The sequence below is a fragment of the Carya illinoinensis genome, chromosome 13, assembly GCF_018687715.1.
Source record: "Carya illinoinensis cultivar Pawnee chromosome 13, C.illinoinensisPawnee_v1, whole genome shotgun sequence".
Classification (NCBI taxonomy): domain Eukaryota; kingdom Viridiplantae; phylum Streptophyta; class Magnoliopsida; order Fagales; family Juglandaceae; genus Carya; species Carya illinoinensis.
In genome coordinates, this window is record NC_056764.1 from 33,007,937 (window position 1) to 33,025,848 (window position 17,912).

The window sequence follows — 17,912 nt, forward strand, 5'->3', positions numbered from 1 at the left end:
TTTCTCTGGAGAGAGCTTGGAGGTGCAGGGCTATGTTGATGCTGATCTAGCTAGAGATATTGATAGCAGAAAGAGTACTACGGGCTTTGTTTATACACTTGGTGGTACTGCAGTGTTATGGGGTTCTAATCTACAGAAAATAGTTTCTTTGTCTACTACAGAAGCTGAGTATATTGCAGTGTCAGAGGCTGCAAAGGAGATGGTATGGCTACAGGGCTTCTTGGAGGAGTTGGGTAAAAAGAATCAGAAAGGCACTCTCTACAGTGATAGTCAGAGTGCCATATTCCTTGCCAAGAATCCAGCATTTCATTCCAGGACCAAGCACATTCAGATCAGGTATCACTTCATACGATCATTGTTAGATGACGGACAGTTGTTACTTGAGAAGATTTGTGGAAGCAAGAACCCTGCTGATATGTTGACAAAGGGTGTTATACTTGAGAAACTGAAGTTGTGCGCAACTTCAGTTGGTCTTCTAGCATGAAGATAGGACAGTGAGTTGCAGAGGTGGAGGATATCATGTTTGAGGAAGACGGCGATACAGTGAGTGTACTAGTCTCCAAGTGGGAGAATTGTTGAGTACTGTGGAGTCTGGTCCACACCGCTCAAGCGGAGGCATTGGCCGCTCGAGCGAAGTCAGACAGATTCGAACGCTCGATGTTAGCTCGACAGTGAGCTCGAGCAGAGGTGGAAGGAAGTTTCGCTCGAGCGGAGGCATTGGCCGCTCGAGCGAATTCAGGCAGAGTTGAACGCTCGATGTCAACTTGACAGTGAGCTCGAGCGAAAGTTCGTTCGACGCGCGCTCAACACGCCGCTTGAGCGAACATGCATTTTTTAGGGTTTTTCCACCATTTGACTATATATATGATTATTATATCATATGGTCGTACTGTAGAAAACACTGTGGACGTGCAATGAATGATCCATCATTGTAGTGTGATATTCCTCAATAATAAAATCCTCTGCAGCTCCCGTGGACGTAGGCAATTTGCCGAACCACGTAAATCTTGTGTCGTGTGTGATTGTTTTTTCTCATTCTATATTTTTCTTTCCAATTCATTGTCATCGTTTTTCACAACAGGCTTAACCTTTTTATAAAAAATTAAAAAAAAATTAACATATCTCATTAACGATTAGTTTGAGATTTTGTTGGATTCATCTTCCAAACACAGCAAGCCAAGAGGCACACATGCGGTAGTAACACTATACATCATAAAAGGAATGATTGCACTTTGATCGACAGAACAACTTCAGTTTGATGCAATCCCAAAGATGGTGTCTACCAATTTATGCACATGTAATGATCCCATATTCTCTATTGGCAAAAAAGAGTGCATCATCTACAGAAAGGTGGATAATAGGGTAGTTTTTGGGAAAAAGGTCCTTGTAACCCGATATCAGGCAAGGAACCAATCCAAAATAAGAGAGAGGAGAAGATTTTGATACTCGTAGGATCAGTGCTACTGGGTTGCTATATGTTTTTTAACTTTTCACTTATTGTCTCTGTGTTATATGGTTGTTTCTTCATTTACCAGAAGAAAATCAAAACAACTAATGAAAAAGGTAGCGTCTTGGAGACGAATTTGCATTGTTTTACATACAAAGGAACAACTGGGTAAGGGAACTTTTGGTGTTGTCTACAAAGGATCAATAAATATGGGTTCTAATCTCCTTGTGGCCGTTAAGAAGTTAAACAGTGTTGCATAGGAGAGTAAGGAGGAATTTCAAGCTGAAGTGAACATAATTGCCTGGACATATTACAAGAATCTAGTTAGACTCCTTGGATTCTGTGACGAGGGACCTCAACGATACCCGTATACGAGTTCTTGAGCAATGGCTCTTTAGCAGGTTTCCTTTTTGGAGACTTGAAACCAAATTGGAAAGAAAGAATCCAAATTGTTGTTGGGATGGCCAGAGGACTCTTGTATTTACATGAAGAGTGCTCCTGTCAGATTATTCGTTGTGATATAAAGCCATAGGACATACTTCTTGATGAACATTACAATGCTTGAATTTCTAACTTTGGATTAGCAAAGCTGCTGAGGATGGATCAAAGCCACACTCATATCGCCATTAGAGGAACAAAAGGGTATGTTGTATAAGGGAATCCACATAAATCACGCCCATCCGTGATTTCCTCTGTGTCAATATTTTTGTATAGCAACTTTGTTTCTTGCTGTATATTCCATAATAGCCGTTGTCTAGTTTATGGTTGTATATTACTTAACTAGCCACATTCTTGTATAATATAAAGATGTCTTGTAATGCAAAATTATACTAGAGAGATTTTCACCAAATTACTTGTGTAATCCTTATATGGTATTAAGAGGTTCCTCTCCCACGAGAACAGAAACGTCCTCCAACTCCATGTCGTCAAATGATAATTCTTCGGTGCCCAATGGCTCCAACTCTGCGTCTACACTACCTTTTGTTACTATCAACACTTCCAGTCAATTGCCCTACAAACTCACATCCTCAAATTATCCTTCCTGGCATGCAACTTTTCTCACCATTCTCAGTGGATATGATCTGATGAAATACTTGGACGACACTTTTCAGTGTCCTCCTACACCTGCTGCGAATTCTTCTGCGTGTGTTGTAGCACTCTATGACACTGGTGCCAACAGGACCAGTTATTGCTGAATGCTATTTTTGCTTCCGTTTCTGAAGCAGTTATGCCCCTCATTGCTATGACTACTACAAGTCATGATGCCTGGCAATATCTAGCTCGCTTGTTTTCTAGCAAATCATGGGCAAGGATTATGCAGTTGAAGGAAGATCTCACCCTTATTCAACGAGGTGCCCGCACGGTGTCTACGTTTCTTCATGTAGTTAAGGTAATTACTTATGAACTCTCTTTGACTGATGCCCCAGTTTTGGATGATGATGTGACGTTATATGTACTTAATGGCCTTGGTTCTAAGTTTTGAGATATGGTAGCCCCTATAAGCACAAGAGAAACTGCCTTGTCTTTTGCAGAATTGCATGATCTGTTAATTAGTCATGAACACTATCTCAAGTGCATGGATGGAAATACTTCAACCCTGGTTGTCACTGCCAATTCCACTCAAAGGAAGCCGTCTAACTCTCGATTAAAAAATAACAACAACTGTTCCAAACAAAATTCCTACAACAAAGCTCCTTCTAAGAAGCCCACTGTTGTGTGCCAAATATGAGATCAGCCTGGACACACTGCCAAGCATTGTGCAAAAATGCAGTCTCACCCTATTGTCAACTGCACTACTTCTTCGGCTCCATCGAATGGCAAATGGCTTCTTGATTCCGCAGCTTCACATAATATTACGTATGATTTGGCTAATCTCTTCATTCACTCTGAATATGATGGACAAGATGAGGTTGTTCTTGGAGATGGTATAGGTTTGCAAGTTGCTAACATCGGTTCCACCACTATTTCCTCCCCTTCACGTTCTCTTACTTTAAAAGAAACTTTGAATTCATAAAAATTTGATCTCCGTTCACAAGTTTACTCATGATAACAATGTTATTGTTAAATTTCACCCTTTCTTTTACCTTGTGAAGGATCAGATGACGGGAACGGTGCTCATGCACGGTAGGTTTGAAGATGGAGTTTATCCCGTGGAACTATGTTCTTCCTTATCTCAGGCTCATGTCGTCACATTGGCTGGAACCCGTGCTTCGTTTGATTGTTGGCATCATCGGCTGGGTCACCCTACTCCAAAACTTTTATCATCTCTCCTTCGTAGTTTTGATTTACCTGTGTCCTCTCCTAAGTCCTTATTGTCATGTATTTCATGTCATTGCAATAAATCACATAAATTTCCATTTAGTCTCACCTCTCTTACGAGTCATGCTCCTCTTGAATATGTGTATGCCGATGTTTGGGGACCATCCCCAGTTCCTTCTGTTGATGGCTATCGATATTATGTACTTTGTTGATCATTTCACTAAATATTACTGGCTTTGTCCTATGCGAAATAAGTCGGATGTATCCTCTATTTTTGTTCAATTTAGCGCTATGGTTGAAAATCAATTCTCCAGAAAAATTAAAAATTTGTATTCCGACAACGGTGGTGAATTTATCAAACTTAGACCTCTTTTGGTTGCTCGTGGCATTAGCCATTTTACTACTGCCCCGCATACTCCTCAGCAAAATGGTACTGTCAAACATCGCCATCGACATATAGTCGAAACGGGTATGACCCTTTTACATCATGCTTCCGTCCCTTCTACTTATTGGTCATATGCTTTGGCCACAGAGGTTTATCTCATTAATCGTCTTCCCACTCCCTTGCTCTCACGTCGAAGTCCCTTTGAAGCATTATTTGGCCGGTTTCCCGACTATCATAAGTTGTGCACCTTTGGTTGTCAATGCTACCCTTGGCTTGTTCCCTATCGCACAAATAAATTTCAACCCAACTCCACACCTTGTGTTTTTCTCGGGTATTCCTTGACTCAATGCTTTCAAATGTTTGGACCTTCACACGGGTAAGCTCTATCTCTCTCGTCATGTTACCTTTGATGAAAATATTTTTCCCTTCACAAAGGCAACTTCTTCTGCTCCTATGGCTGCTGCTACACCATGCCCTGTTGCTTCCTCTCATTCTTCAGTTCCTCTAGTTTGCATAGTTCCTTCGGATAATCTTCTTGACACACCTACTGCACCTGATGCTACGACAACTGTCACTCCATCTCCTACACCAGGTATGGCTTCCTCTTCTCATGATAGTAATCCTTCTAGCTCTAAGTCTCCTCTGCCCATTGAAACCCGCACCTCCTACGTGAACTCTTCCCATGGTTACTCGAGCTAGAAATAATATTTTCTGTCCTAAGCAACTCTCAGTTACTACCAAGCATCCTCTTGCACCACCATTGGAACCAACCTGTGTCTCTCAAGCACTCAAGGACTCTCGCTGGCGTAAGGCCATGGCAGATGAATTTACTGCCTTAGTTTCACATGGTACTTGGAAACTGGTCCCTAAGTCCTCCGCTTCCAATTTAATTGGCTGTAAATGGGTGTTTCGGATTAAGCATCATCCTGATGGTACAATGGATTGGTTTAAGGCACGCCTTGTCGCTAAAGGATTCAATCAACTTCCGAGTGTCGATTACACGGAGACCTTCAGTCCCGTTATAAAACCGACTACCATTCGACTTATTGTATCACTGGCGTTGTCCAACAATTGGCTAATCAAGCAAATTGACGTCAATAACGCGTTCCTTCATGGTCAATTAACTAAGCAAGTGTTTATGCAGCAATCTGCGGGCTTCATTGATCAAACTCATCCTCATCCTCATCATGTTTGTTCTCTTCAGAAATCTATTTATGGTCTCAAGCAGGTGCCTAGGGCCTGGTACAATGCAATGCGCTCTAGTCTTCTTGAGCTGGGTTTCTTTAATTTGAAGTTTGATAGCTTCTTGTTTATTTTCAATAGGGATGGGATTCTCTTCTATGTGTTGGTGTATGTTGATGATTTATATGTTGCACCTAAATGGTTCAAGAACACGCCAATCACCTCTAAAGTCGATGTCTACAGCTATGGTGTCTTGTTGCTAGAGATAATTTGTTGTCGGAAAAGTGTATTAGCAATGGAATCTGGCGGAGAACACAATGCAATTTTAATTGATTGGGCTTATGACTACTTTAGATATGGAGAAATAAATGCTCTAGTGGAATTTGATGTGAAGGCCATGGATGATATGGGGAATGTAGAGAGGTTTGTGAAGTTGGCCATTTGGTGCATTCAAGAGGATCAGTCTCTTAGACCCACTATGAGGAAGGTTACACATATGCTTGATGGAGTTGTTGATGTACCTATTCCACCATGTCCATCTCCCTTTTCAACTACTACAATGACTTGAAACCCGCATTATTTTTCTTTCTACACACGAAGATTACAGTTACTTCGTACGTACCAATTAGTATTTGCTGCTCATATGTTTTGTAATCTGTCTTTCTAGTAAGTAATTTGGTGTCAAGTTTGAACTTTGATCTCTTTAATTATAATATAGAGAAATGATATTTGCAATCACAAAATTTGAGAGCGTTGCACACTCTTTTAAAAAAATTAAGTAAATATGAGACCCATTTCATAAAAAAAATTAAATTTTTAAGAATAAACTCTAATATTTTTCAAAATGAATACACGACTCGTGTATACCCATATATGTGTCTAGCTAGTTTTGCTATTTGATTAGCTACTGTATTCGCCTGATCTCTATACGTACATTGAACCCTCCAATTTGGCTTCCTTTTCAACCTTACTTTGGTATCATCTATATATTATTTGCCCATGCCATGACCAAGTTCTCGTTTTCATTGTAACCATGCCCTTTCTCATTCTCACTTGTATTTTGCTTCCTAGATGGATATTCTCAGCTGATAAATTCATTTAGGCCCTCTCTGGCTATTTGGTTTACCATTCTCGGAATTGCAAACTTGTCTTCAAAGACTAGATCATTCTTTCTTAACCATATCATTCGCATTATAGTATCCACCAATTCTAGATCCTCTTGTTGTAATTTCAACACCAATTTCTCCCATGCATAGATCCAAAAAATCTACATCCAATCTCGACCATTTCTGTACAGGACTGTCATATGTACTAAGGTTGGAATAAAATGAACCCTTTCTTTGGCATTGAGTATAAAATGTACCTATCAAGTTCACGATCAACCGCTTGCAGGTTTGGGACATGGGATGAGACACAAAAATTTTATCTAATTTTATCTTATTTCTAACCATAATTAAAACACAATTTTTTTAAACTAATTATTATAATTTTTAAAATTTTTAAATTTTAAAAATAAAAAAAAATTAAAATTAAAAAAAAAAAGGTGATGGAGCGTACTTCACGGATCAAGAATTGAACTGGTTAAAGTCGTAAAAGACACTTTGCATGTGTTGGTCATCATTAAAAATTTCATGACCAAGACTTCGATAACGTAAAGATCAAAGTATTTTTCCCTCGGAATGGGGCAGAGTTGGGCAGTATTTCCTTGCTCATTACTCAGCCATAAGTACTTTAGGCTATGTTTGCCTCCATGATTGACCGAAAATGGTGCATATGGTCAAAGAAGAAAGACTCGTTTAGATGTTAAAATGAGAATTTTTAATTTGAGAAAAAAATTAAAAGTTAAATAAAATATTAATTTTTAATATTATTATTATTTTAAAATTTGAAAAAATTGAATTAAAATTTGAAAAAGTGTTTATTATATTTTATATAAAAATTTAAAAAAATTATAATAATAAGATCGTAAAAGAATTTTTAGTTCCAAACCTCACAGTCAATGACTCCCTCCCACTCGTGAAAAATGGTTTACCTCTGGCCAATATGAAGAGTCGAAGACACTTTGCGATCATTATGGGAATAAATGGGCCGGGAGCCGAATTATATAGACCAAGAAAAATGCAATTAATTTAAAAAAGAAAAATGCGATTATATAGATCATTATATATGCAACTCCTTTTATAAAATTAAAGTCATTATTTTATAAAAATGAGATTAATTTAAATTGAAGTTTTAAAAAAAAAAAGTTGTAAATTTGATTCCTTGATTAGACTCTTCTATTATATTTTGTGAATTTGGTAATAACAGTATATATAATAGTTGTAAATTAACCTATGCAATGCATATAAAGAACTAAATTTATTAAGTTAAAATTATTTTATTTGACTAAGTTATTATACCTTGGACCATTATAAAATAAATAAAATAGAGAATAATTAGTTTAGTGTTTACAAGTTGTATCTTAAATAGAGGATAATTATTTAAAATTGAAATTATTTTTAACAAGTTGCACAATTACATTAATTGATTGTAAAATAACTTGTAAAAGAGTCGCAAATGTATCATTACACCTTGTCATAATTATCATAATGGAAACTCAATATGGTAGCCATTGCCTAATGCAAGTGCAAATTAAAAGTAAATGTGAGATAAACCTCATGCATTGGCCTAGTGAAACTTGAAAGGTTTGACGTATCAGCTACGGTATATCGTAGGTCCTCTCCATGTCTGGCGAGGGACTGTACACGGATCAAATATTATTTTATTATTTCTCTATCTACTGCCAATCACTTTTCATTGGTTTTTCTCTTCATCCCCAAAATTCTCTATTGGACCATGTCATCTTTTTTTCTTTCTTTCTCCTGAATCTCCCTTCTCTGTCTTCATCCCCTTCTCTCTGTTGGCCTTTTCTTCTTCAACCCGCAATCCCTTTTCTTCTTCAACCCGTCACTCTTCCCCAACCTGCAAGCGTCCCCTTCTCCCCAGTGGAACAGACTTCAGCATACATATCCAAAAAAAGGTGACAAACTTTAGTGAAATATTTGATGTTCAGGCTGTTATTATCAATTAATCCTATATTGGCTCGTGTGGGTGGTTGTCAATGCTGATTGATCGAATACTATGATATCTCAGGCTGTTATATACTGAGGCCATGGGCGATGTCGAACAGGGAGATCATGAAAGTGAGTTTGAAGTGCTATTTAAATTCTTTGTTATTGTTCATTCGACATAGATGACACTTCACATCCTTTGTTGAAATTTCTGTCAATGGTAGTTTTGATCATATAAACCCGAAGCCGCCCCTGGTTATTTCCATCTGTTTGCGGGGCCGTGGTTTTATTTTTTCTTTTTATTTGTTTATTTATTTTTTGCTTTACATTTTTCAGATTTAATGTCTGATATGATTAATTTTACATTAATCTATACGCGCAGACATTCTTTGATGCTGAAATAAAGAAAATGAACATCCAGAACTGCTACTTCCCTCTTTTTGTTTCTCCTGGTGTATTGCAGAAGGAGAAGGATCATGTTGAGGGTTTTGCTCCTCAGGTGAAATTTGAAATATTTTTCTTTCACAATATTATATTGTAGTATTTATCATCACTCATTTTATTCGGGCGATAACATTTAGAACTTGTTTTGTGCTCCAATTAACACACCAATGCTAGTGTACATTGGAAATCCGATTGTTTCCATGATAATTCAATCTATTAAAAGAGAAGGTTGCCAACCACATTGGATCTTGGGCTTGCTTTAGATCCCGTGGGTCACAAAATCTGGGGAGTCTGATTTGGAAGTGCCTATAGCCATTCGCCCAACCAGTGAGACAGTCATGTATCCCTATTATTCCAAGCGGATTAGGGGACACCGTGACTGGCCATTGAGACGTAATCAATGGTGTAATGTTGTGCGATGGGAATTCAGCAATCCCACACCATTTACAAGGTAGTTGCTTTCTGTTTTCTTTTTCTTTTTTACATGTATTGGAATTCATTCAATCATGTTGCTGGCATGCATTGGTTCCTGAAATGGAGACGGGATGACGTGTTTTTTGTATGGGTAAAAATACAACAGATACAAGGAAATCACGAGGAAGAAATTTTTCACATCATCCCATCACTGCTGTTGAGTTTTATCAGCTGAATAACCTTCTTTCAAGTTGGATGACTGTTTGAAGAGGATATTGATTTGTCTAGAATCAGTTATAGTAATAGGTTGCATGTGTTTGTGGTTGTAGGAGTCGTGAGTTTCTTTGGCAGGAAGGGCATACTGCTTTTGCAACAAAAGCAGAGACAGATGCAGAGGTATGAAACTCCCCTCTTTGGATTGTGATTTATCCCTCTATTGTAATTAATGTACAAGCAAGAGACTGGTTGGTAGCTTTTTTCTTTCCTCTTAATTGTTGATATGCACTTTAATCCCAAGTTATATGCTGCAGCATCTTTTCTTCTCATTGATACTAGTAGTGGCACTCGCCCTCCAGTATAATTAGGAGTTTCTCAATTTTTTTTTCCTTCATCTAATATCTTCCGTTGCATTATGCATCGCATGATGTTCTTGGTGGTCTTTTGTTTACTTCACACTTTTGCAGTTGATTATGAACTAATTATTGCAGTTGTCTTCACAATCATGTCAAGCTGTTTGCTACCACTAGAACCAAATTTTGTATTTCAGAAATTCAATGGATGTGAAACTCCAGATAATAAAACTATTAATATAAAAGCATTTCAGGATATGATATCTTTGCTTATTCTGCATAATGAAAACAAATGATGAACAAAAAGATGACATACCTAAAAAGAAGAAATGATTCTTAACTTGAAATTGTAATAGCCCTTTCTTTCCAATAGCACTTGTTTTTGTCTTTAAGATTGTTTGGTGAATGGTTGGCAAAATATATTTATTGAATAATTAGGTTGAGGGAAAAAATAATTGAAAAATAATATTTTTATTTTTAATAAAGTTATTAATTAATATATGAAGTATATTCGTAAAATATTAAAAAAAATTGTCAAATATTATTAAAATAAAAAATATTATATTTTTATTTAAAATTTAAGATAGCTAGTCTAATGTAAACTAATCTAGAAGTGTATATTATGACCAAAAGACCTGAAGTTCCATTTTAAATTAGCAATGCTCTTATGTGGTAGAGAACTCAATATCTATTCTGAATGATTTTTTTTCTCACTGCAAAGAAAACACGATGGGACGGAAAAGGAAATAAAACCCCTGATTTTTAAGTTTCTTTGCCAGAGAAACTGGAGACATTGTACTGCAAACATTCAATCCAGAGATCGACTACAGAAGTAATTTATTATCAGTTCATGCTAAAATACAAATATCTATATATGAACAATAGATCTCATGATGATGGACTGAAAAACAGAGTTAAAAGAGTAGTAAGACAAATATAGTAACTGTAAGCTTAGCTGTGATATATGCTGCTTCAACCTGGCTTGCTTAAAGGGGAGGGGCATGGTGGAACAGGAACTTCGACAACTTCCTCGAGCATCTGTGTGACCTTCCTCATGGTTGGTCTAAGAGATGGGTCTTCCTGAATACACCAAATAGCGACCTTCACAAACTTCTCCATCCTCTTTCGGTCATCCAACGCCTCCACATCATATTCAACCAAAGCATCTAGTGTTCCGTCCTGATAACAATCATAAGCCCAATCAGTCAAAATTGCTTTGTCTTCCAAATCCGACTCCATATATACGCTTTTTCGGCAGCAAATGATCTCTAGAAGCATGACACCGTAGCTATAAACATCCACCTTGGCTGTGATCGGCATGTGCCTAAACCAATCAGGTGCAACATAACCTTTGGTTCCTCTAATGGCAGTATTAGTATGGCTCTGGTTCATCATCAAAAGCTTTGCCAATCCAAAGTCAGCAATCCGAGCGTTGTAATAGTCATCAAGGAGTATGTTCTGAGGCTTTATATCGCAATGGATGATCGGGCCGCTGCACTCTTCATGTAAATACAAGAGTCCTCTTGCAATACCAATAGCAATTTCGATTCTTCGATTCCAACTGTTAAAATCAACCCAAGTGTAAGTGTGAGTGTGAAATGAGTTTGGGTTTGCAGCCACCAACTCATGCTCACCCACCACCACCCACCACCACCTACCATAGTTAGGCCACCCACCCTCTCCCAAGTCAGAAGAAGCTGCAACAGGTGGGCTGCTCTTCTCCTATAAATATACCGTAGAATCCACTTAGTCGCATGCCAATGAACCTTTCCAGGATTATGCATATAGCGACTAACCAAGCTAACGGCCTGGGAGATATCAGGTCGTGTACACACCATGGCATACATTAAGCTTCCAACAACACTTGCATATGGTACATTCTTCATGTAGTCTCGCTCTTCATCGGTTTTAGGAGACTGCAATGCACTGAGCTTGAAATATGGGGCCATAGGAGTACTCACCGGCTTCGTCTTCGAGTCGATGTTGAATCGTTGCAGTATTCTCTTCAGATACTGTTTCTGAGTAAGGTGAACTATACCTTTCACCCTATCTCTGCTGATCTCCATTCCCAGTATTCTTCGTGCTTCTCCTAGATCTTTCATTTCAAACTCATTACTTAACTGAGTTTTTAAGCGATCTATCTCCCCCTTGCTTTTACATGCAATTAACATATCATCTACATATAAAAGCAAATAAATGAAAGATCCATTTGCAAGTTTTCTGAAATATACACAATGATCGTATTGGCAACGAGTGTATTTCAGATCCAACATAAAGCGATCGAAACGCTTGTACCATTGTCGAGGTGACTGCTTCAAGCCATAGAGAGATTTCTTCAGACTGCATACCCAATTCTCTTTGCCAGCTTCTTTGAATCCTTCTGGTTGAGACAGATAAATCTCCTCTTCCAGATCACCATGTAAGAAAGCTGTCTTTACATCAAGTTGTGCTAACTCAAGATCATATTGTGCAACCAAAGCTAACAATATCCGAATGGATGAATGTTTCACAACAGGAGAGAATACTTCACTGTAGTCAATTCCCTCTGTCTGAGCGTAGCCCTTGGCTACCAACCTAGCTTTGTATCTCACTCCATTTTTAGCAGCTTGATCATCTTTCTGATTGAAGATCCACTTACAGCCAATTGTCTTCTTTCCTTTTGGAAGCGGCACAAGCTCCCAAGTCTGGTTCTGGTGAAGAGACTGCATCTCTTCATTCATCGCCTTTGTCCATTCAACTTGTTCACTGGACTGTACGGCTTCTCTGTAAGTGGTTGGGATCTCACCCCCTTCAGCTGGTAATGCATATGTCACATAGTCTGAATAACGTATCGGTACACGTTTCTCTCGTCTCGGTCTGTTGGTTGCTATTGACTCAGGTTGACTTGGAGGTACTATGACTGGATTATCAACCTCATCTTGTCCATGCTTTCCCAACTTCTTTGAAGTAATAAACTCCACACTCTGCGAATCATCTAATGTTTCGCCATCACTGCTGCTTTCACTGGAATCTTTATGCTTATGTGACTTAAGCATCTCAGATTCGTTGAATGTAACATCTCTACTGATGATTACCTTTTTGGACTCTACACACCAGAGTCTATACCCTTTTACACCGATACTAAAGCCCAAGAATTTTGCTTTCTTGGCTCTAGGATCAAGCTTACTTTCTTTAGCATGATAGTAAGCAGGACATCCAAAAATGTGTAAAAAGTCATAATCAGTAGCATGTTTACCTCTCCACATTTCAATGGGCGTCTTCCCATTATTGGCAGCTGCTGGTAGTCGGTTAATGAGGTGACAGGCATAGGTCACAGCTTCAGCCCAAAATTGTTTACTGAATCCAGCATTCAGCAACATACATCGCACTTTCTCTAATAAAGTACGATTCATTCGTTCTGCCACACCGTTCTGCTGCGGTGTACCTCGTACCGTGAAATGTCTGACAATTCCCTCTCTCCGGCATACTTCCATGAAGGGGTCTGAAGTGTACCCACCTCCATTATCAGATCTGAGCCGCTTGATCTTCCTGCCGGTCTGAGTCTCAACCATTTTCTTCCAATCAAGGAAAATTTTCAGCACTTCATCTTTGTTCTTCATCGTATACACCCACACACGACGAGAATAATCATCAACAAAAGTTACAAACCAATGTTTACCTCCCAAAGATGCATTTTGGGTAGGTCCCCAAACATCGGAATGCACATAGTCAAGAATTCCCTGTGTATTGTGTACTGCGGTTTCAAACTTGATCCGCCTCTGCTTCCCCAATACACAGTGCTCACAGAAAGACAGTTTACATGTCTTGGCACCTTTGAGTAAGCCTTGCTTCACCAGTGTTTGCAAAGCTTTTTCTCCTGCGTGTCCCATACGCATATGCCAAAGACTGGTGGTGTCGGCATCAGTCTCATCTAGCTTCTCACAGCCTGTGGAAGCTCTTCCATCAACAGTACTTCCTTGCAAGAAGTACAAGTTTCCTCGCCTCAAACCCTTCATTGCCACCCGAACTCCCATTAGTACTTTGAGAGTTCCATCTTCAATGGCGATTCTGAATCCCTTTGAATCCAGAGATCCCAGTGAGATGAGATTCTTCCGTAAGTCCGGAACGTACCGAACTTCTGTCAGAGTCTTGACGCTGCCATCGTGCAGCTTTAACCGAATGCTACCTACTCCTTGAGTCTTACAGGCACTATCATTGCCCATAAGTACTGCTCCACCATCAATCTTTGTGAAATCAGTAAACCAGTCCCGATTGGGACACATATGATAGGTACATCCGGAATCCATAATCCATTCATCGGAACGACAAATGGATGATGAACTTGCCAAGGCAAAATCTGACTCGTCATCTCTGTCCACGACATTGGCTGTGTTGGGTTGATTCTGCTGTTGTCCCTTCCGGTTGGGACAATCCTTCTTCCAGTGTCCTTTGTTGTGACAAAAGGAACACTCATCTCTGGCGAGTTTTCTGCCGACTGATGAACCACGCGATGTGGCTCGGGTTTTCGAATGAAAACCTTTCCTCCTTCCGGGATACCTTGACTGTGGTCTCCCCCTTGCTGTTAGCGCTTCACTTGATGTATCTTGATGTACCCGTTTATCTTTTCTCCGGTACTCATTGCTAATTAAAGAGCTAGATACATCTTCAAAACTAATCTTTTCCTTCCCATACAATAGAGTAGTAATTAAATGCTCATATGTATCAGGCAAGGAATTCAACAGTAGTAAAGCCTTATCTTCATCTTCGATTTTAACATCCAAGTTTAACAAATCAGCAAGAATTTGATTATAGTTATTCAGATGTTCAGACATTGAAATACATTCACGAAATTGGAATCTGAAGAGCTTCTTCTTCAAGTGCAAACGGCTCTCAATGCTCTTCTTCATGAATTTATCCTCCAATTTCTGCCAAAGTACCCTAGCATCTGTCTCTCTCATGACAAAATACTTTTGTTCTTTGGTAAGGCATAATCGGATTGTACTACAAGCTTGAGTACTAAGCTTCTTCCAACCCTGATCAGTCATATCATCTGGCTTTCCTCCCAACGCAATATCCAACTCTTGTTGGATCAACACGTCCATGACTTCACATTGCCACATGCCGAAGTTGCTTGTTCCATCGAACTTTTCAACTTCAAACTTGGCATTTGACACAGTGGACCGACGTCCCGAGCTACTGGAATGTTCAGAGCTCCTGTCTCTTCCAGATCCTTCCATTTGAATTTTAAAAAATTTAGACTCAAAATTTCAAAATTCTAACCGTACGGATGAGTCCAGAACGATCCAAATAGTAAGAAAGCACTATTTGATTGTTGAAATTGGACTCCGAATGGCGTAGATCAAGCCGAAATTGGATCTGAAAAACGGACGGTTGTGATCTGTCTGGAGCGTGGGATGCACGCGCTGAACAGTGCGCGTGGGCGGCGAGTTGGCGCGTGTATTACACGCGCTACAGTACTGTCTGCGCGTGGGGAGCGCGTGAGGCGCGTGTATGTCACGCGCTGAACCTTTGTAGGGGCGCGTGGGAGCGCGTGAGGCGCGTGTCTGACACGCGTCTTCAACCTCTGGAGCGCGTGAGGGCGCGTGGGAGCGTGTAGTTCAGTCGTCTTCTTCCTCCGACGCGCGTGGGGGCGCGTGGATGACAGCAGTGCACGCGCGGACCTTCTAGGGGCGCGTGTGAGCTACTCCGACCTCCGTTTTCGATTCCGTTTGCGGCAACGGATTCGTCTCAACGCGAGGAACACCCTGGAGTTGTAAAAAATTGATTTTGAGCAACTTGAATTTTCGGACAGCTCGAACCAGAGCTCTGATACCAATTGTTGTGCCTCTGGTCTGTCCGAAAATCACACAAAATAATTTTAAAGTGGTTCAGCAAATTGCTTACGTCCACTGGAGCCTCTTTTATAGAATTTGTACGAGATTTACAAAACACTCTACAAAAGAGGCTCCAGTGGACGTAAGCAATTTGCTGAACCACTTTAAAATTGTTTTGTGTGATTTTCGGACAGACCAGAGGCACAACACCAACTGGGTTTCAGGTCTCCAAAAAGAAAACTTGCTAAAGTGCCATTGCTCAAGAATTCGTATACCAGCAGCCGTTGTTGGCCCTCATCGCAAAATCCAAGCAATCGAACCAGGTTCTTGTGATGTGTTTGGCCAATCACACTCACTTCTGTCCTGAACTCTCTCTCACTATCTTGGAACGAATTATTTAACTTCTTGACTGCCACATGAACGCTAGAACCCATTCGTATTGTTCCTTTCTAAACAACACCGAAAGCCCCCTTTCCCAATTCTTCCTTAAATCCATCTGTGGCTTCTTCAAGCTCTTTGTAAGTAAAACAACGCAAATTCAATTGCACACTACTAGCATTTGCGATAATTTTTGGTAGCTTGTTGTGGTAAATGAAGGAGAAACCTAGACAAACTGCTACAATTAATATTACGTTAACAAAGGCAGAACCACCAAGAAGCACTGACCCAATGAGGATCAAAGTATCCTGGTTCTTCTTCTTTGGTTCTGGATACTGATCAGGAGGAACCGGCACCGACAGGGTGGAATTATTTTTCCTGATTTTGATGAGAGCTTTCCCCCCGTTAAGGCTAGGATCTACTCTCCCGTTTGAGAGAGGTAGCTTCTTCTTCCAACAGCTATTACCTAATCTGAAAATGGCAACAGCACACATACAGTCTTCCAGGCAAGATTGTCTGCACTTATCTTCAGTATAAGGCCTCAACAGCACGTAGTCAGAGGTTGGCCAATCTGTATTTGTTAGGTCTTCCCAAGTATAAAGATCTTCTCCAGGGGGGCTTAGCCTGTCTTCTTCACAGCCTTGTATGAAGTCCGGTTTGCAGCTACCGTACTGGTCATCTGGATCGAGTAAGGAGTATCCCCTGGGGCATCCACACATCGGTCTTCCATCTGCCTTCAGAGTACAGATACTGTTATACCCGCAAACGCCAATACCTTCGCTAACAAGACTGGCAACACAGATATTTTCTGGTAGAGACCAGAGAGGACTCCAGCTTCTGTTGCTGTTGGAAGCCTTTGGGTGAGAATATAGGGTAAAAACTCCATCAAAGTTAAGAGTTGCTCTAAAGTAGAAATCAGCACTTGATTCTACCGGTTGTCCCTGCGTTAGACGGACTTGTTGGCCACTGTCTCTCAAAATAAACATGTAGCCTGATTCGTTGAAGACCAATACTCGACCGGGACTTGATGGATTAGGATCACCTGAGGAAGTGGTCCCACTAGCATAGTCATTAGCGTAGTCGGTCGGCAAGTTTACGGTAAAAAGCACAAGATTTCCATCTTGTTGCAAACTTAGCCGAAACCTCCCTGTGGAAAAGTTGGTCTCTGATTGTCGAGATGAAAGCATCCCTCCCCTTGTCAGATTTTGTGTAGGCAACAGCGTATCGGTGGGAGTCGTGGGACTATTGAAACTCTCCCATACCGTATTAAATTCTCTATCTTGAAGCACAAAGTTCCCTTCGTCGGTCATAACACCAGAAGCTACAGTACCAATAATGGTCTGAGAGCTCCATAACTGTTGGTCTTGAGGGTCAGTAAGTACTAGGCCACGGTCAGCAGTAAGCTCCACTTTTGATCCCCGTGGTGCAGGCTTATCTCCATTTGCATACCAAACTATGGTCCTGTCTGGTATATTAGCAAACCAGATGGAAAGTAGGAAGAAATCCTTATCACTGTGTGGGCTAAATCCAAAGGCAAAATCACGAGAAGGAGATAGACATAAAGACCTATTGGCACCTGCAATGAGAGAAGCTCCAGCTGTAATGTTACCATTACTTTGAGCAACAGTAGAAATCGGTAGCAGAATTAGCAAGGAAACAAGAAGCCAAGGAGGAAGGAAAGCCATTGCCATTGCCATCACAAAAATGAGCTAGACACAGAGATTTTAATTGCCTTGTCGCTAGAAAAGGTACTGTTGTTAATCAAGCATTTAAGACTAGTCTTTTTTTCAACCTTGGCTTCAATCGTGGACCACGTGATAAGGTCTTGGTTTCAGATAAGTTTTGAACCACGCCATTGGAATTCTTTCTCAGCCGTTACGTACTCACATTTGTCACAAAATCATTGGAAGTCTCTCCGTATAGACTCCAGTGGGCCTAGTCCTTGCATGTATGTTCCTGCTGATTCAACAG

The 17,912-nt window shown here is 40.1% G+C and overlaps 1 protein-coding gene and 2 pseudogenes across 3 annotated transcripts; 2 read left to right on the plus strand and 1 right to left on the minus strand.

Annotated features, from left to right (window-relative positions):
• The first annotated feature begins 1,554 nt into the window (after positions 1–1,554).
• Positions 1,555–5,841, plus strand: LOC122291176 (annotated as a pseudogene).
• Positions 5,842–8,025: 2,184 nt separating this feature from the next.
• On the plus strand, positions 8,026–9,811 carry LOC122291973 (proline--tRNA ligase, cytoplasmic-like). 3 transcript variants are annotated; one of them, XR_006236819.1, is made up of 5 exons: positions 8,026–8,292; positions 8,406–8,455; positions 8,706–8,822; positions 8,942–9,218; positions 9,511–9,811. XR_006236819.1 is itself a non-coding variant. In XM_043100048.1 (5 exons), the coding sequence occupies exons 2-5, from the start codon at positions 8,432–8,434 to the stop codon at positions 9,581–9,583; spliced, it is 402 nt and encodes a 133-aa protein (XP_042955982.1). In that variant the 5' UTR covers positions 8,040–8,292; positions 8,406–8,431; the 3' UTR covers positions 9,584–9,806. The 3 variants fall into 3 exon arrangements, 2 of the variants coding, with proteins under 2 accessions (XP_042955982.1, XP_042955983.1); XM_043100048.1 differs by having other exon boundaries at positions 8,040–8,292; positions 9,031–9,218; positions 9,511–9,806; XM_043100049.1 differs by lacking the exon at positions 8,026–8,292 and having other exon boundaries at positions 8,323–8,455; positions 9,031–9,218; positions 9,511–9,808.
• A 751-nt stretch (positions 9,812–10,562) lies between these two features.
• On the minus strand, positions 10,563–17,734 carry LOC122291972 (annotated as a pseudogene).
• Between the last annotated feature and the right edge of the window lie 178 nt (positions 17,735–17,912).

Coding starts and splice junctions, on each gene's coding strand:
- LOC122291973 (XM_043100048.1), top strand. CDS start 8,432: ATGTCGAACAGGGAGATCATGAAA. Junction 8,456..8,705: donor CGAACAGGGAGATCATGAAA/GTGAGTTTGAAG, acceptor CTATACGCGCAG/ACATTCTTTGATGCTGAAAT. Junction 9,219..9,510: donor AATCCCACACCATTTACAAG/GTAGTTGCTTTC, acceptor TTGTGGTTGTAG/GAGTCGTGAGTTTCTTTGGC.